We start from the raw sequence: 20,336 nt of genomic DNA on the forward strand, positions 1-20,336 counted from the left end.
GATGACCCTCACCCAGCTCGAGCTGAGGACTCAGCAACAGCCAATAGGATTTCAACCTGAGCACGGCTGCTTAAAGAGAACGGAGAGGAAATCACATCAAATTGTTCATATGTTGAGAGCACTGGGGATAGAAATTGAAATGCTCACATATGCACACAGACAGGTTGGGTTTCAGTGACTGCAGTGATGCCAGTTGTCTTCTCCCACTTGAACTGAACTGACTGCTCCAAAGTAGAATCTCCTGTAGACTCCATTTATTTTGTGAGATTGGAGCAAGTAAAATTACTCCCTTTACAGAAGAAAAAGTTTAAGGAGACATTTAATGGAGTGTTTAAAATCCTGAAAGGTTTTAATAGAATAAAAAAAAATTGCTCTGAATGGTAGAGGGTTGATAATCAGTAGTAATGAAAACAAAGTGCTGCAAGTACTTAGCATGTCGTCTGTGGGGAGGGAAACTCTATATTTCAGGTTTGTGACTTCACATCAAAAGTTCATTAACCTTGTGTTTCTTTTTTTCCAAAATGGCTGCTTTACTTGTTAAAAGTTTCCAGCATTTTTTGATTTTATTTCAGATTTCCAGCATCTGCATTATTTTGGGAATATACTTATGACACATTTATGCTACATATTCTGGGATGTTGGGGTTGGTTATGATTCCCAGGATACACACTCCTCTACCATCTACACACTACCATCTAATCTGAGTCTACATTCTGAAAACTTTTGGTTCGTTGATGGGATTTATATATTTATACACTTTATCGTTAAAATATATCAAAACATGAAATTTTCTGTGGCCTTCATAGCATGTCAGACTTTCCATCCAGTATAGTTTGGCCAAATATTATTGTTGGAATAGCAAGCAATATCCAGATTCAACATAAAAATAGTCCAACTCATTTCTAGTATTAAAGCATTGTCAAAAAAACAAACATTTCCACGGATAGTTTAGAATAGTCATAACCATTGCTTTTGATCAAGGTTGATGAATTGTGCAAGGACTGTATGCAAGCAATGAAAGGATTGGACTTGTGTGTTGGCGTGCTGAAACAAAAGTGTCAACAACTAGCAAAGTCCAGGTTTGATTTCCTCACACATGTTTCTGTTATGTTGCAGCAGGAAAGCCCATGGACATTGAGAATAGGGAAATTAAAATAAAGGAAGTTGTTGGCCTCAGTCAGGCATTTCCAAGTGACTGGATGAAAAACAGCCTGGCAGAGGTTTGAGTCCCTGCTCTTTTGACAGCCTGTCTGCAGTTTTGATTGCTAATGTTATGTTACCATAAAGAGAATAAAACCGGAGAGTGGAAATACAATGGGTAAGAAATTTCAAACCAAAAAAGAATTCTAAGTGGCCTTTGACTTTGCTAAAAATTCTATCCTTTTCTTAGGTTCTGACAAATGGACAACAGCAGAACGGAAACTATTCAACAAAGCTTTGAGTATACATAACAAGGACTTCTTCTTGGTTCAGAAAATGGTAAGAGAACTTTTCCAGAGACAGTCCAGTACTGTATTTAATAAGAATATATTGTGGTTTAACACTTAAGAATCAATTACAAAAATAGCTTCCAGCCAAAAGTGCTAAAGTGGGATATTTTGTGATGCATGTTGTTATTTCGACTGATTTTTTTCCCTGCATACTTCAACTTTCTCTTGTTGCCATAGACGGCAGGAGATGTGATCTGATAATAGTACAATTAGGGCATTGAGGTATCTGAAATATTTAGTGAGCAGCAGGGCCATCTGTGGATCACCTGAAACAAAATGATTTCAGGACTGAGAAACATGCTAGAATAGCTGAGGAGGAAGAAGAATTAGAATAAAATTAGTAGGAAAAAAAGATAGGATTTAGTGAGAGGAAAAGGAAAGAAAAAAATGATCTATTGAAATCTCTAACACTTGATTATGTGCAGTTTTGGAACAATATATTGGCCTTAAAGAGAGTGCAGTACAGATTTTCAAGATACCTGGACTCCAAGGTATACATTAGCAGGAGAAATTATATAAACCAGGGTTGTATTCCCCAGAATTTAGAATTATAAAGGGTGATTCAAGCTTTGAAGATATTAAGGGGAACAGTTAGGTGTTAGGGAAAGTATTTGCCACAGTTAAGGAGTCCAGGACTAGGGAATGCAGCCTCGCCTTTCAGAAATGAGTCTTCAGCAGTTCTACATGTGAAACATGGTGGAAATTAGATCACTCTGTAGGTCAGTTGTTTACTTAAGTAAGACTTTTTTTTATCAAATATATTTTTGGGATATTTGGCTAGGCAAGTACATGATATTTAGCCATGGATCAGTCACAATCTCATTGAATGCAGGTTCAAAAAGCGAAATGATCTACTCATGTTCCTACGCTTTTATTCAGTTTGAAATTGAATAGTTTCAATTGTTCACTCAGAAAGATTAATTGGACATTGCACCAAGAAATATCTCACTAAAAAAGATACTAGTGTTGTTAAGTTTCAATTGTACCCTCCTTCAGCAAGTTTAATGAGCAATTTTGTGCAAATCCAGTGAATTCAGGGAAAAAAAGACTGCGCATTTGCAAAGCAATGAGCAAAATGGTGTGAAGCAATTAGCAAATTCTGGAGACCTGGGCCTCTTAACCCTTGAACTGAAGTGTTTGGTGCATTGATAAGCACAGCATGTGCTGTTAATTTTGGCAGTAATATTTCATTTCTTGAATTTCATTGTTTAAAAATTGGACTTATTGCTAATCAGATATCCTGTGATGTTCACGATATTGATATTTTATGGTGCATAAAGAAATAACTCATTGTTCATTCTAGTTCTGCAAGTAATTGTGGATAGGTTGGAAGTAAGATATTATGATAGTTGGCTTTTTTAAAGTCAATCTCTTGGTAACTTTTTCTTTTCTTACATTTTTGTTTTAAGACTAAATGTGTTCTGGCTAAATCTTATATTTATGAGAGATGTTCGAGTGCTGTCACTCCCCTGTTGTCACTGAAAATGGACACTGCGCCCAGAGAAATTGCTTGACTTGCCATCACTGGTGATGAATTTATTTTTAAACCTCAGCTGTCTTCTGGAGCACAAATTGGAGATGCACATTCATGGTGGGAGAGATAAGAGTTTAACCTGACTCCATTTCAAGAAAAGTTCAAGTGGCAGCCCACAACTCTGAACTGATTTGACTTTTATCATGAGCTGTTTACATAATGGTCTCTTGCTTTTTTAATAGCAATCTTACAACATATCTTTGAGTATTTATTCCAAGTTTTATAGTATTTGGGTAACTGTTATCCTACATTTTATTTCACAGGATCACACATCAGCTGCTTAGTGCTTCAGTTTGTTGTATGACTATTCCTTAAACATTTGCTGTATTAATGGTCATTAGCACCACATGATGTTGCTTCACAGACATAGTTCTATTTGGAGATGGGAGTTGGTTAGTTCAGTTGGTTGGACAGCTGGTTTTCAATGCAGCGTAACACTAACAGCGCAAGTTTAATTCCTGGACTGGCTGAGATTACCATGAAAGAGCTCCCTTTCAATCTTACCCTTCACCTTGGCATGGTGACTGCCACCAGTCATCTCTCTAGGCTGCGCTCTCAGTAGAGACAAAGGTCCAGTAGGACTATGGCAACTTTTGCCTTACCTCTAAGTTTAAAGAACTGACAATATAATAGGAATAATTTTCTCAGCAACCATCAGCTGGGGCAGAATTCACATCTCTGTTCTTGTTCTCGGACAAAACTAAGTCCCAGAAATATGCATTTCGTTAGTCTGAAGTAAGTTTCTCTTGTTTAATTTTTCCTCTTCTCTACTTGTGATCTTCTTTCCGACCTGACTCATGACAGATACTTCAATTAGTAGGACGAGTGAGACAAGTTGTATGCTAGTGGTTAGGACAAGGAAAGGTAAAAAAATGATTACAAACTGGTGGAGAGTCGAATATCCTGCGGGGCTAGGTGAAGAACTGTGTCATGGATGCTTGAACAAGGTTGGAGACTTGCTTTCTTCCTTTTGGAAAAAAAGTTAATTCCTCTATTGAAATTGATGTTTGAAAATCATTTGGGTGGGGAGATTGAGGAAGGAGATGCAAAGATGAGCAGGATGAGCAAAGATATAGCAAAAAAACAAACCTCCTTAAAGGAATTTAAGAAAAACATGAACTCGTGAATTCAAATCTGATGAAACTGGAGAGGTATCAGGCACTAAATAAATGCTACAGAATTGATGATGGTAGGGATAAATGAATTTGTTATAGCCTCACGTTATGATGAAAAATGCACATTGTATTTAAAATTAACAAAAGATTAAGTTAAGTTTATCAGTGATTATGTCATCTAGATGTCAAAAGGGCTACTGATTTTGCCAGCTACAAGTATGGTGGCTTTAGAGTATCAAAGCTGTTTTTCATAAGTAATGTATATGCAATAGACATATGTATGAGCTAGATAACCTACATGTCAAAGGATGTTACAAACTTGTTGAAACCAGGTTAAAAACCAAGCATCACAGCCAAATTGCCTTAGTAATGTTTCAAATTGCAGAAGTTTCACATGGATATATGCCACAGACAGATGCTGATGGATGAATGTGGGTCAGACTCCAAGTGAAAATAACTAATACTATCAGCCAGCTGATTGAAAAGAAACCACAAAACATCTGGTTAGGAATGAATAAATGCTGTTGGAGTGTTAGCAGGCAAACATGGTCAATCATTTCTTTGCTGGCATATATGAAACTGTTAACTGTGAACTATCCAACCATTTTGAATTAGATTGGTGTAAGTATGGGTACATATTAAGGAATTTTCTCAACCATCATTTTGGGCATCACCGGCTGGGTCAGCATTTAGTTAACTTTCAGAAGGTAGTGGTGGTGGTGAGCTACCTTCTTGAATAACCGTAATTATCTTTGTTATCCTAAAAATATAATTGACCTCCTTTCAATTCCTGTTGTTTTCTTTACTGCATGCAAAACCAAATATTGTTGCAACTTCTTGAAAAAGATGTCTTAAAATCAAACCTATAAATTGTCTTTAGACCCATGGAAGCTCCAGATTTTTGCTTGACGTTAATATAACAAGTGTGATAATAATCTTTGTAAGATTTTCAGCCAGAAGCAAAAGTAGTATTGTGTCTGTCACGGCACGGAGACAAAAAGCCAAATCACATCAGCCTCTTGATTTTTATGTTCAGGACACAATAAAATGAAAATACTCAGTACCCTCAAAATTGACCCCAATGGTTCCTAGCCAGTTATCAAGCTAAGGAGGGTTCAGAAGAGATTTACCAGGATGTTGCTGGGTGTGGAAAGTTAGATTGGATAGGCTGGGACATTTTTCACTAAAGTGTAGGAAGTTGAGAGACCCTCTGATACAAGTTGATAAAATATTGAGAGAGTGATAGTTGTCTTTTGCCTAGGATGGGGATTTCAGGACTAGGGGGCACATTTTTAAGTTGAGGGGAGAGAGATTTAAAAAGACATGAAGCAAATTTTTTTTTTACGCAGAGGGTGGTCCACATGTAAAATGAACTTCCTGAGAAAGTGGTGGATGCGGGTACAATTAGAATGTTTAAAATACATTTGGACAGATACATGAATAGGAAAGGATTGGAGGGATATAGGCCAGGAGCAGGTAGGTGGGATTAGTTCAATTTGGAATTATGTTTGGCATGGACTGGTTGGACTGAAGGGTCTTTTTCTGTGTTCTGTGACTCTGACTCTCTAACCAGTACCAGACTCTTTGAATAATCAATACTGTACATGAGGTTTACAGCTTAAACAAAAGACTTAACAATTTATGAACAATACAGTAGTTTCAGCAGACACTTCATCTGACAAAGGAGCAGTGCTCCAAAAACTTGTGATTTCAGATAAACCTGTAGGACTATAACCTGGTGTCATGTGACTTCTGAATTTCTCCACCCCAGACCAACTGGCACTTCCACAGCATAACTTTCACAGAGCAAAGTTAAACCATAAGGTCATCTAATAAAACCTAATCTTCTTTGGTTCTAGCCCCACTCTCAAACAAAGACAGATAAGTAGACACAGTTAAGGGATAAATCAGAAGGGAAACATAAATGAGATATAACTGGGCAGTTCACTTTAGCGGACTCCACGATCCGTAGCATTACTGGCACACAGGATTATGTCTTGCTTGGTTTCTGACAACCCCGATGCATGTAGGTGGCTCCAAGGAGTATTCATTTAATTCTTATAATGGAAATTCTATTCCCCCGACCTTTTAATAAGTTGATAATGAGAAGACAGCCAGGGAGGAATCAAATCTTCAACCTGTACAGTTGGTTCTGCTGTAACATGCGTTTCTCCAACATAATTTGGATATAACACGATTGAAGAATTTAGACTACTATTTGTAGGACGTGAATTTTTCTTATGTGCGTTGGCTGTAATGCGATTCCGGTCCCATTGGTTTAAATGGTGCTGCTATTTCGCGAATTTCTTTTAACATGGGATCATGTGGGAAAGGAACTATTGCATTATGTCAGAACAGACTGTCGATTCAGAAGGCACAATCCTTGTGCTTTAAACACAGTTCAAAAACCAGTCTCTCCCTGCCAGACTAAGCATCTCCTCACAAGGTCCTGATTAATATTCAACATCTGGCACCTGCTTGACTATAAGGCCCCTCCAAAGATGAAGTGTCTACAGCGTACTTTCTTTTTAAAACAAGAAATACCAGCAATTAACCTTCAGGTCTGGCTTTAAAAACAAAATAAAGTTTGTTTTTCTTTTATAAACACAAGCTGCTGCTCACAATCCCAAGGTCGCCTTTTAGGTCTCAACTCACAATTCACAGCTCCAAATTAAAAATAAGAAAAAGAATAAAATAAAATAGTGGAAAATATATGACGGTTCTAATATGTTTAAACGTCTTACGAATAAAGAAAAATATCATGAAAATAAGCATGGCGAGTAGAAGGATACTTATTCCCCCATTCCTTTGTATTCCATATTGTCAGTTGGATCCAGGCAAGTTGATTTATATTGAGGAATCACAAACTTGCTCTTTCCACTATATATGTTACAGCTGTTACTTGTAAAGTTTGGGCAATTCATTTTTTAACAAACAATTTTAACCTAAAAAATATTAATTATGTTATAGACAATAACATGTTTTCATTTTATTCAATAATTTTTATTTCCTGCCTCTGTAAGTTACTAATCCCTATTAGGTGATTATCAGAAGGCAGGAAATCATTTCCAGATAATATGACTGCTTTCTTTTTCTCCTTTTTGTTTTAAAAGAAACGTAATTCTACCTGACAACCATGACAAAACTTCCAGAATCGGATTAATTTTATATTTGCATGCTGCCTCAGACAGCACTTGGTGCAGCAGACATTGGTGCTGAGTTCTCTCTCTGCTTCATTTTGTAAAGGCAGAATACCTCACAAATTAAAAGTTTTCGGATTTGATTCTTCCATAAAGTCATCTGATCTGGATAGCAGTCAGGGCAAAGAAGACTGATTTTGACCATATTCTCTGCAGGTTTAATAGCCAAGTTTCTGTCCTGTTCTGGGTCAATCTTAGATCTGACCTGAATAAAGTTGAGGCAACCTACTGGTACATCAATTAGTGTTTTGCTCAAATGTTCCAGACCATCCGGTATATTGCACTTGTTTTGAGCATTTGTAATTTAAATATTGTCGGCAACATCAATCCTTTGAGATTAGAGCAACGAATAGTGTGCTGAAATCTTTAAAAACTGGGCTCAGTTTTAAGAAATGAAGTCCAAACAATTTGGCTTAACAGAGCTTTTCTGTTCTGCACAGAATTTAAGCATTAAGGGGCCATATGTATAAACTAATGGCAACAAAATAGGAAAAGCAGACTGTATCCTTTAACTTAAGGACTGATAATAAAATGAAATGGTTGCCAAGGTGATGAAACAAGAAAGAAATAGGCTCTTTTCGACAAACAGAATTCAGGGCTATTACAAATGCACAAAGAAAAAATGTACAGATGATTGTGGGGTGGGGACTGGATTTGAGATATATGAAGGTCTTCTGATTGAAACTGTTATTCCATCTTTATTTTTCCGAAGGTGGGAATACCACATCAGTGTTTCACTTTAAGGTGGAACTGTAAAACATAAGGTCTTTTCATCAAACATGTCAGCTACGAGCAACATTTATAGTGTTTACATTTGAAATGAATGTGACCATCATTTCTGGTGCCCATATATTCAGTGAGATTTGCTCTGCTGTGCCTCTTGCTGCTAGTTTTATTTGAAGCAGTTCCAAATTTGGGTTTTGTTTGAAGCAGTTCCAAATTTGGATTTTGTTTGAAGCAGTTGCAAATTTGAAAGTGAATATTTCTTTCTGAGTACAGTTTGTCAGGTAGATTTGTGAAAGCTGCATTATAACTCTGAGCAAAGGCACTTTAATTCAGAAATAGTCATGTCGAGGTTGTCTTGGGTGGTTTCTTTTGCTTGGAGCACAAGGTATGGCTTTCAGCCCAAGTGACTGCCAGGTTCCCTGGTTTACTTTTCTGAAAATAGTTTCTTCATGATCAAATGACACTGTAAGCAAAAATAGCAACAATATTTTAATTAGATTCAAATATTTTTACAAATGTTTTCAAATCTGATTGCACTCTGCAAACTGAAAATTGTCGGTACAAATTATTTTCCCTTCAGTTGTTCATTTATCCCATCTTAAAAGCTGTTTCAATTCTCACCTTTTTACCTTATGTTCTTTTGTTAGGATAAAAATGTTAATTTGATCTAATATTTTCATCTTTGGAAATTAGTTTGATGCTAAAGACTTTGATTCCAGGGCACAGCTCTTCTTTTGTTATTCATATTTTCTCCAGATGTATCTTGTATTTCTTGCCCATGATGATTCCCTTTGATTTTACAACATGAAACCTTTAGCCATTTAATCTGTGCAATCCTCTGCTGTTATCATAAATTTTTGTTCTTCCTCCTATTCTCCATAACTGGCTAACCAACCCTGCACCCCTTTATCACTTGCTCAAAACCAGATCTGGTAAAAGATCAATGAAATGTTCAGTCTGATTTTCTCTTGCAAATGTTACCAGATGTGTATTTTGATTTTTGAGCATTCTTTATTTTTATTTCAGATTTACAGCACGTACACCATTTGCTGTTGAACTACCCCATTACATATATTGATTTATATTATGCCTTTACATTAATTTATATAATGCCTTTAAATACTATAAGGCACTTCAGAGAATTAGAAGGATGTAATGTAAAAATGACAAGTGGTTATAGAACAACTGTTCAGTTACAGCAATGTGCTATTGTGGGTCTATTTCTTTAGCAAAAATGAATGGGTCAGAAATAAATCTGAGGATGCAGTGTGCTTATTAGTCTCAAAATTTCTTCATAATCTAATAGGATCTAGCTGTCCAACTGGAACTAGGGAATAGATGATGGTTTTATGTTAGTTAATGGATGATTGGATAAAAAACAGTATAAATATGGAGAAACAAGCAATCAGTGAGTTGTATGTTTAGGCTGGAATTAAAGCAAGTAGAAAAGTAAATGTCTGGACTTTGTCTAACCAACTCTTAACCTCTGGTCTCTATCATTCTACTCTAAAAAGATATTTAACATCTATCTGTAAGAAAATCTTAGAATGGTTAAACAAACACTTTTAAAAGTTAATATAAACTTTTGTTAAGCATATTTGTGTGAATATGGAATTGGGACTGTAACATTGGTCTATCAACTTTATAATTTAATACAGATCAAATCAAAGACTGTGGCACAGTGTGTTGAATATTACTATACTTGGAAAAAGGTCTTGCGATTAGGTCGAAAACACAGGACCCGTCTTGCAGAAATGGAGGCAGAGAGAATGGTAAGTAGAAATCTGAATATGAAGGAGTCAGTGATCACATGTTATTAGATTTTAAAACAGGTGGTCAACTGTTTATTTTCAAGGTGAGCATTTATTACTTGATCAATATATATTAGTTAATCGTGGTAGATGAGTTTAAGTCAGGTGCAGGCAAGGTACTGAACATGTACAAAAGGCAAATACCATGACATTGAAAATCGAAAACATAAATAGAAAATGCTGGAAATGGTGAACACGCCATCTGACTATGGACTGTTTCCAGTATTTTTGTTTAAATTGCTGAGAATTTATAGTCAGTCTATTCTTGAATAATGGTAGTCCTCTGTGGTTAATACTGCTAAGAGGCTGGTGAAATTTTGATTGACGTTGATTTGGAATCGTGTATCTGAAGAAATGATACTAATGATTTAAGATGTGTAAATTACCTAAGGCAGTCTGTTTAAACAGTCCTATTAATTTAATCCATTCATTAAGGAAATTTAATTGAATTGATTAGTTGTTGAGGACATGTGTTTAGATTAGATTAGATTAGATTACTTTACAGTGTGGAAACAGGCCCTTCGGCCCAACAAGTCCACACCGACCCGCCGAAGCGCAACCCACCCATACCCCTACATTTACCCCTTACCTAACACTACGGACAATTTAACATGGCCAATTCACCTGACCTGCACATCTTTGGACTGTGGGAGGAAACCGGAGCACCCGGAGGAAACCCACGCAGACACGGGGAGAATGTGCAAACTCCACACAGTCAGTCGCCTGAGGCGTGTTGTTGAGAGCTTGTGTCGGCCTCAATTATAAAGTTGATTTTACATGTATATTTGAGTTTTCTTTTATGACTCTCTTTTCCTTTGAAGTTCATCAAATTTGTTTTTACACAAGGACATAACAATTGGTGCAGATTCTAGCACCATTACTGCCAGTTCTATTATAGTCAAGGAGAAATGTGTTCATTTCAGTGGGAGATGGAGAATCACAGGGGTTGAACGTTACCACCATCTTCCTTGATATCTGAAACATAAAAGTATTTTTTGAACAGCTTTAACTTTTTAAATCTCCAAATGTTTTATACATTTGCAGGGAGGTAGGAATATGAAAAATGGAGAATTTAGCGTGTGATTTGTACATCAGAAAAGGAGAACAGAGATGACCTTCTGTTATTGTAACCTCATAGAGACCACAAGAGGAAAAGACTGCAGTGTATGATGAAGGGAGTGAAAAGCAAGACTGCAAAAAGAAAGGAGGGTAGGCAATTCAGGGAGGAGGATATATGAGGGTTTTGGTTTAAATTATTAAGCATGAGTAGTCATGTGGTTTTAACTTTCTCTCTGCCGTAAGGGGATTAGCCAGGGTCTTGGAGAGCTTGTACATGACGAGGAATTTAACAAGATGGAAGGATATTGTTAGGTTGAAACATGTTTCTGGCCTTTGTACCATAAATTATCTATTTGGCTAATGTGCCTATGCCATCTGGTAAGTAATGATCTGAGTAGGTATCAGTACTTCAGGTCCACATCAAAGTACTCTTCAAATGCGGAAAGGCAAACCGTGATCCAGACTCCGCCACCCTCTGGGGAAAGAAAACTGTCCACAATTTCCCACTAATCCTGTATCATTCACTTCTAAATTCATGCCTTTGTTACTGAGCACTCTATTAAGGAAATGGGCTCTCTTTGGAGAGTCTAGGATCAGAAAGTCTAATTCAAGTTAAGGGGTCATCCATTTAAGACACGAGGAGCAATTCTTTTCTCTGAGGGTCATGAATCTATGGAATTCTTTATCACAGAGACCAGTTGAGGCTGCATCCTGAAGAATATTCAAGGCTGAGATTGACATAATAGTAAGGGCATTAAGGGGCATGTGGAAAAAGATGGAAGGTGTGTTGAGGGTTATCAGATCAACTATGATCTCATTGAATGGTGAATCAGACTCGATGGACAGAATGGCTTACTTCTGCTCCTGCATCTTATGAAACAGTCCCAACGTCTCCACTTGTTTCCCTCAGCTAACATTTTCCCGTCATGGAAGCACTCTCCAGTCTCTCTTGTACTGTCACTAGTATATTCACATTCTTCCTGTCATACACTGATGGAATGTACACAATACTTTGGCTGTGGCCTCATTATTATTTTATATTTATTATTGCTGATTCAAGGACTGGATTCTATACTTTTTCCCCACCAGTGGATTTGAAGGCAGGTGGCCTTCCTGTCGCCTAACCATCTACTTCCTCCCTAGCTGAAACATTATACGGGTAGGATGGTAAAGGCACTGGGCAACCCATCTCCATCATACCTGTCAAGGTCTTGAAGTGACCAATTAATCACCAGTTAAGGACCTCATTCTACTGCTAGATATATTTCATCTGCTGCAGAGGCAGGCCCTGGCTGTCTGGGAAATCTACCAGCTTTAGCTTCATGGCTTCTGATGAGACAGTGGATGAGGAATCCTCAGTGATGGGACTCCTGGGTTCATGATGACAAGCCCTCTTTCTGCCTCTCCCTCTATCCATTTTAATCCTACTCTCTGTCTTCAAACTGGCTCCACACACTTTTCCTGAGACCCTTGACCCCTAACTTACATGGGTTTCATGGCATGGTGGGGTTGCCTGTAGCTCCAGTGCCAGATGAAGCTGATAGTTCTTCAACTGGTAACTTGCTAAAGCAGGAATTCATCCTGAGAATGGAACAGAAATATCACGTTAAACCAATTCATGGTCCTGTCAGCATTCAGTTGCTGCAGGTAGCCATTTATATCATGAATGGGCTGCACCCCGCGACCTTTTAGCTGGGTTTAGGAGGCAGGGAACACAGTGCCATAAAATGCAGTCCAATGCCTCGCAATAAAGGGTGCCTTCTTAGCTACCTGCCATAGAGTCATAGAGATGTACAGCATGGAAACAGACCCTTCGGTCCAACCCGTCCATGCCGACCAGACATCCTAACCCAATCTAGTCCCACCTGTCAGCACCCGGCTCATATCCATACACGTACCACCCTCTGCGTGAAAACGTTGCCCCTTAGGTCTCTTTTATATCTTTCCCCTTTTACCCTAAACCTATGCCCTCTAGTTCTTGACTCACCGACCCCAGGGAAAAGGCTTTACCTATTTATCCTATCCATGCCCCTCATAATTTTGTAAACCTCTATAAGGTCACCCCTCAGCCTCCGACGCTCCAGGGAAAACAGCCCCAGCCTGTTCAACCTCTCCCTTTAGCTCAGATCCTCCAACCCTGGCAACATCCTTCTAAATCTTTTCTGAACCCTTTCAAGTTTCACAACATCTTTCCAATAGGAAGGAGACCAGAATTACACACAGTATTCCAAAAGTGGCCTAACCAATGTCTTGTACAGCCGCAACATGACCTCCCAACTCCTGTACTCAATACTCTGACCAATAAAGGAAAGCATACCAAACGCCGCCTTCACTATCCTATCTACCTCCGATTCCACTTTCAAGGAGCTATGAACCTGCACTTCAAGATCTCTTTGTTCAGCAACACTCCCTAGGACTTTACCATGAAATGTATAAGTCCTGCTAAGATTTGCTTTCCCAAAATGCAGCACCTTACATTTATCTGAATTAAATTCCATCTGCCACTTCTCAGCCCATTGGCCCATCTGGTCCAGATCCTGTTGTAATCTGAGGTAACCTTCTTCATTGTCCACTACACCACCAATTTTGGTGTCATCTGCAAACTTACTAAGTGTACCTCTTATGCTCACATCCAAATCATTTATGTAAATGACAAAAAGTAGAGGATCCAGCACTGATCCTTGTGGCACTCCACTGGTCACAGGCCTCCAGTCTGAAAAACAATGCTCCACCACCACCCTCTGTCTTCTACCTTTGAGTCAGTTCTGTATCCAAATTGCTAGTTCTCCCTGTATTCTGTAATATCTGACCTTGCTAATCAGTGTCCCATGGGGAACCTTGTCGAGCGTCTTACTGAAGTCCATATAGATAACATCTACTGCTCTGCCCTCATCAATCTTCTTTGTTACTTCTTCAAACGCACGCACAAAGCCATGCTGACTACCCCGAATCAGTCCTTGCCTTTCCAAATACATGTACATCCTGTCCCTCAGGATTCCCTCCAACAACTTGCCCACCACTGAAGACAGGCTCACCAGTCTCTAGTTCCCTGGCTTGTCTTTACTGCCCTACTTAAACAGTGGCACGATGTTTGCCAACCTCCAGTCTTCCGGCACCTCACCTGTGACTATCGATCATACAAATATCTCAGCAAGAGGCCCAGCAATCACTTCTCTAGCTTCCCACAGAGTTCTCGGGTACAGCTGGTCAGGTCCTGGGGATTTATCCACTTTTAACCGTTTCAAGACATCCAGCACTTCCTCCTTTGTAATCTGGACATTTTGCAAGTTGTCACCATCTATTTCCCAACAGTCTATATCTTCCATATCGTTTTCTACAGTAAATATTGATGCAAAATATTCATTTAGTATCTCCCCCATTTTCTGTGGCTCCACACAAAGGCCGCCTTGCTGATCTTTGAGGGACCCTATTCTCTCCCTAGTTACCCTTTTGTCCTTAATATATTTATAAAAACCCTTTGGATTCTCCTTAATTCTATTTGCCAAAGCTATCTCATGTCCCCGTTTTGCCCTCCTGATTTCCCTCTTAAGTATACTCCTACTTTCTTTATACTCTTCTAAAGATTCACTCGATCTATCCTGCTTCCTTCTTTTTCTTAACCAAATCCTCAATTTCTTTAGTCATCCAGCATTCCCTATACCTACCAGCCTTCCATTTCACCCTGACAGGAGTATACTTTCTCTGGATTCTTGTTGTCTCAGTTCTGAAGGCTTCCCATTTTCCAGTTGTCCCTTTACCTGCGAACATCTGCCTCCAATTAGCTTTCGAAAGTTCTTGCCTAATACTGTCAAAACTTGCCTTTCTCCAATTTAGGACTTCAACTTTTAGATCTGGACTATCCCTTTCCATCACTATTTTAAAACAAATAGATTTATGGTAGCTGGTGCCAAAGTGCTCCCCCACTGACACCTCAGACACCTGCCCTGTCTTATTTCCCAAGAGTAGGTCAAGTTTTGCACCTTCTCTAGTAGGTACATCCACGTACTGAATCAGAAGATTGTCTTGTACACACTTAAGAAATTCCTCTCCATCTAAACCTTTAACACTATGGCAGTCCCAGTCGATGTTTGGAAAGTTAAAATCCCCTACCGTAACTACCCTATTATTCTTACAGATAGCTGAGATCTCCTTACAAGTTTGTTTCTCAATTTCCCTCTGACTACTGGGGGGTCTATAATACAATCCTAATAAGGTGATCATCCCTGTCTTATTTCTCGGTTCCCTGTTACCTTCAGGGATCTGTGGGCATTCCACTTCAATTCTTGGGCATTCGATCCTTTGCATTTGCAAATATGCAGTCTGAAATCTATTTTGGACTTCTGAAATTGCGCTGCTCTAAATGCAGCAAGCCTATGGCATTCTGCACTTCACTACACATAGATGTTTTCTAATATGTGGACCTTTGACCTAAGGCTGGTGCCAAAAATGATTTTTTTTAAGCTGTCACAAAGGGGGCTGCACAACAGCCTTTCTGATCACTTAATCCTGTCTTTGAGGATGGCAGGGTCTGTGGCAATACTGCAAATTTAAACTCTTTGCTGACAAGATGCTCACAGAAACACCAACAGGCACTTGCAGGAGTCTGGTCAGTTTTAAATGAGGCTCAAGATTGAGTCTACTTGCTTTGACGTGGATCATTATTTTTATTCTGACTGTGTCAACAGTTTTTTCCAATTTTGCCCTCCATAGTTTTTCCAATTATAGGTCTTTTGAAATGTATGCTTATACAGCTGTCAGTTCCCTGTTCAAGTCCCATTACTTCCATGCCATATTAGATTTTTAAAATATAATCTGCTGAAAATTGGACTTTATTTTCCTTTTATTTTTTATAAATAATATTGGGCAAAGTGAAAGATGCAGTTTGGTAGAATGTAAAAGGGAGTTTTATACTACTTTGTGTGACGTAAAATTCATACCAGGTTTTCATCATAGAGTCATCACAGCATGAAATCATACCTTTCAATCTAATTCATCCACACCGATAAGGTATCTGAAACTGAACTAATTCCATTTGTCTCCATTCGGCCGATTTTGCTCTAAATCTTTCTGATCCATACCTGTCCAAATGTCTTTTTAAATGTTGCCTCTACCACTTTGCAGGTTCCAACATCTTAAAAAACATGTAGACAAGTCTATGAATAGGGAAAGTTTAGGGGAATATGTGCTAGATGCAGGCAAGTGGGACTAGTTTAGTTTGGGAAACTTGCTCGACATGGACGAATTGGATCAATGGGTCTGTTTCCGTGCTATATGACTCTGTGACTTCCTCTGGCATCAGTGCAATCCATGTAATTTAAGTACTTATTGTATATTTGCTTCATAAATGGATTTATTTCCTCAACTCCATTTCAGATTTCAAATATTAATGCGATGACATTATCCATTAACAGTAATCCTAAATCATATTTCATAATGTAGTTATATTTTCATTTGATCAAATTCAGATTCTTTGTCCTTCAATTGCAAGTGTCAGTGTTAAGATCTGATATAAGCTTATAAAGAAAAATGATCTATCCACACTTAAATGCAGTATTATTCCGTTAATTATGTACCAATTACATTTATTTGCCTCTACAGTAAACTCTGTTTATGAATGGTTGCATTGGAGTTTTGAGACTGAGGAACTGAATACATTTTACAGTGATTCAACTACTGATTTGACAGATGGTTATTCAAAGTATTCAACATCAGAGATGCTTACGACACACATTGTTACTATTTTCAGAAGCAAGTAATATGGATCATTTCTAAAGCCATAGTCAAAGTTGCTGGGTCAGGGATGTCTCTGATCAAGTCTACAGGATTTTTATGGGGAAGGGAGAGCAGCCAGAATGCATGGTACACATCAGTACCAATGACATAGGTAGGGAAGGGGAGGAGGACCTGAAAAGAGAATATAAGAAGTTAGATTGGAAACTAGAAGGCAAGACGAGCAGCGTTAGTAATCTCAGGATTACTACCGGTATCACATGCTAGTGAGGCTAGGGATAGAGAAAGAGTGCAGATGAACACGTGGCTGCAGGGCTGGTGTAGGAGGGAGGGCTTCAGGAATGTGGATCATTGGGATATCTTCGGGGGAACTTGGACTTGGACAGAAGGATTTGTTGCACCTGAACTGGAGGGGCACCAATATTCTGGGTGGGAGGTTTGCTAGACCTCTTCAGGAGGGTTTAAACTAGATTGGCGGGGGATGGGAACCTGAACGACAGGTCAGATGATGGAGTAAGTAGTGAACAGCCAGATACAGCGTGCAGAGAGTCTATGAGGAGGAACAGGCTCTTGATTGGGCAAAGGTGCAGTGAGTGTGATGGGTTGAAGTGTGTCTATTTTAATGCAAGAAGTATCAGGAATAAGGGTGACGAACTCGGAGTGTGAATCACTACTTGGAACTGTGGTGTTATGGCCATTACGGAGACTTGGATATCACTGGGGTAGGAATGGTTGTTGGATGTTCCAGGGTTTAGATGTTTCAAAAGGAATGGGGGAAAAGGTAAAATATATGGAGGAGTGGCATTGCTGATTAGGAATAGTATCACAGCTGCAGAAAGGGAGTTCGTCAAGGAGGGTTTGTCAACAGAGTCAGTATGGGTGGAAGTCAGAAACAGGAAAGGTGCAGTCACTTTATTGGGAGTTTTCTACAGGCTCCCCGATAGCAACAGAGAGACAGACAAACAGAGGAGCCGACTGGGAGGCAGACTTTGGAAAGATGCAGAAGTAACAGGGTTGTTGTCACGGGTGACTTTAACTTCCCTAATATTGATTGTAACCTCCTTAGTTCATATAGTTTGGATGGAGCAGTTTTTGTCAAGTGTGTCCAGGAAGGGTTCCTGACACAATATTTAGAAAGGCTGACTGGAGGGGAAGCCATATTGGATTTGGTGGTTGGCAATAAACCACGGCAGGTATCAGATCTCTCGGCGGGAGAACATTTTGTGATAGTGATCACAACTCCCTGACCTTTACTATACTTGTGGAGGGGGATAGGAGCAGATGGTATGGGAAAGTTATCTAATTGGGGGAGGGGGAATTACAATACTATTAGACAGGAACTGGGTGGCCGAAATTGGGAACAGAATTCTCAGGGAAATGGACAACAGAAATGTAGGAGTTGTTTTGGAAGCACTTGCTCATAGTACTGGACAGTTTTGTCCCACTGAGGCAAGGAAGGGATGATAGGTTGAAAGAACCTTGGGTGACAAGGGATGTGCAACATCTTCTTCCTAGTCAAGAGGAAGAAGGATGTTTACTTAAGATTGAGGAGACAGGATCAGACAAAGCTTTAGAGGGTTACAAGATAGCCAGAAAGGAACTGAAGAATGGATTTAGGAGAGCTAGAAGTGAACATGCAACAGCCTTAGGGGCTAGGATTAAGGAAGACCCTCAGGCGTTCTACACTTATGTGAGGAACAAGAGGATGGCCAGAGTGAGGGAGGCCTGATCAGGGATAGTGGCGGGAACTCCTGCCTGAAGTTGGAGGAAGGAGGGGAGGTCCTTGACGAATACTTTGCTTTAGTATTCACTACTGAGAGGGACCTTGATGTTTCTGAGGACAGTGTGAAACTGACTGATAGGCTGGAACAGGTTGATTTTGGAAGGAGGATGTGCTGAAAATTTTGAAGAACTTAAGGTTAGATAAATCCCCGGGCCAGATGGGGTATACCCTGGGTCACTACAGGAAGTGAGGAAAGAGATTGGTGCACCTTTGGTGATGTTCTTTGCGTCCTCACTGTCCACTGGAGTAGTGCCACATGATTGGAGGGTGGCAGATGTTATTCCTGTGTTCACGAAAGGAAATAGAGATAATCCTGGGAAATACAGACCAGTCAGTCTAAGGTGGGTAATGGCAAAGTATATGAGAGGATTCCGAGAGACAGGATTTATGATTACTTGGAAAACCATAGTTTGATTAGAGATAGTCAACATCGCTTTGTGAGGGGCAGATCATACCTCACAAACCTTATTGAATTATTTGAGGTTGTGACAAAACACATTGAAGGTAGAGCAGTGGATGGTGTACATAGGTTTTAGCAAGGCATTTGATAAGGTTCCCCATGGTGGGCTCATTCAGAAAATAAGGCGGCATGGGATACAGGGAAATCTGACAGTCTGGATACTGAATTGGCTTGCCCATAGAAGACAGAGGGTGGTAGTAGATGGAAAGTATTTAGCCTGGAGTTCAGTAACCAGTGGTGTTAAAGCAAGGATCGGTTCTGGAACCTCTGCTCTTTCTGATTTTTACAAGTAATTTAGATGAGGAAGTGGAAGGGGGAGTTATTAAGTTCGCTGATGACACGATTGGTGGAGTTGTGGATAGTGTGGAGGGCTGTTGTAGGTTGCAACGGGACATTGACAGAATGCAGAACTGGGCTGATAAGTGGCAGATTGAGTTCAACCTGGAAAAGTGTGAAGTCATTCATTTTGTAAGGTCAAATTTGAATACAGTGTTAAAGGTAGGATTCTTGGCAATGAGGAGGAACAGAGGGATCTTAAGGTCTATGTCCATAGATCCCTCAAAGTTGCCACCCAAGTTGATAGGGTTGTTTTGAAAGTGTATGGTATGTTGATTTCGTTAGCGGGGGGATTGAGTTTAAGAGCCACGAGGTTATGCGGGCAGCTGTACAGAGCACTGGTTAGACCACATTTGGAATATTGTGTTCTGTACTGGTTACCTCATTACAGGAAAGATGTGGAAGATTAGGAGAGGGTGCAGAGGAAATTTACCAGGATACTGCCTGAACTGGTGGACATGCTTTCTGAAGAAAGGTTGAGGGACTTGGGGCTTTTCTAATTGGAGTGAAGGAGGATGAGGGTGACTTGATAGAGGTGTACAGGATGTTGAGAAGCATAGCTAGAGTGGATGGCCAGAGACATGTTCCCATAGCGGAAATGTCTATCATGAGGGGGCATAATATTGGAGGAAGGTTTTGGGGAGATGTCAGGGGTAGCTTCTTGACAGTGCTGGGTGTATGGAATGCACTGCCAGTAATAGTTGTAGAGTCAGATACATTAGGGACAGTTAAGCGACTCTTGGATAGACACATGGAAGATAGTACTATGAGTGGTATGTAGGTTAGTCCAATCTTTAGAGTAAGATAAAAGGCCAGCACAACATCAAGGACCAAAGGGCCTGCACTGTGCTGTTCTATGTTCCTCACTACTGCTTTGCCATGAGCCTCAATGACTTGATATAACTTGAGAATTTAATTTTCAAAGATTTGTCCTCTTAACACATCTCTCTACTGAGACCCAAAACATAAAATCATTGGCTCAATCTAGCAAACTGGACAATGTTTGATCAACTCTTATAGACTGAACCAGAATTGCACTGGTGACCAAGTGCTATTTTTTTCTGTTCCACAATTTTCTTGAACAGAATTGTC

General features: G+C 39.4%; 1 protein-coding gene across 7 annotated transcripts in view; it reads left to right on the top strand.

The window, feature by feature from the left end:
• The window catches only part of LOC122552789 (transcriptional-regulating factor 1), a 236,190-nt gene that overhangs the window by 201,046 nt on the left and 14,808 nt on the right, over positions 1 to 20,336 (top strand). For all 7 annotated transcript variants that reach the window (XM_043695722.2, XM_043695729.2, XM_043695728.2 and 4 more), the window contains 2 exons: positions 1,391 to 1,479; positions 9,724 to 9,837. In XM_043695722.2, coding sequence (XP_043551657.2) covers positions 1,391 to 1,479; positions 9,724 to 9,837 — 203 coding nt within the window. The remainder of the gene's footprint in view (positions 1 to 1,390; positions 1,480 to 9,723; positions 9,838 to 20,336) is intronic.

Source organism: Chiloscyllium plagiosum, unplaced genomic scaffold (genome assembly GCF_037043375.1).
Source record: "Chiloscyllium plagiosum isolate Xiang-an unplaced genomic scaffold, Cpla_swu_hap1 HiC_scaffold_10, whole genome shotgun sequence".
Taxonomy (NCBI): Eukaryota; Metazoa; Chordata; class Chondrichthyes; order Orectolobiformes; family Hemiscylliidae; genus Chiloscyllium; species Chiloscyllium plagiosum.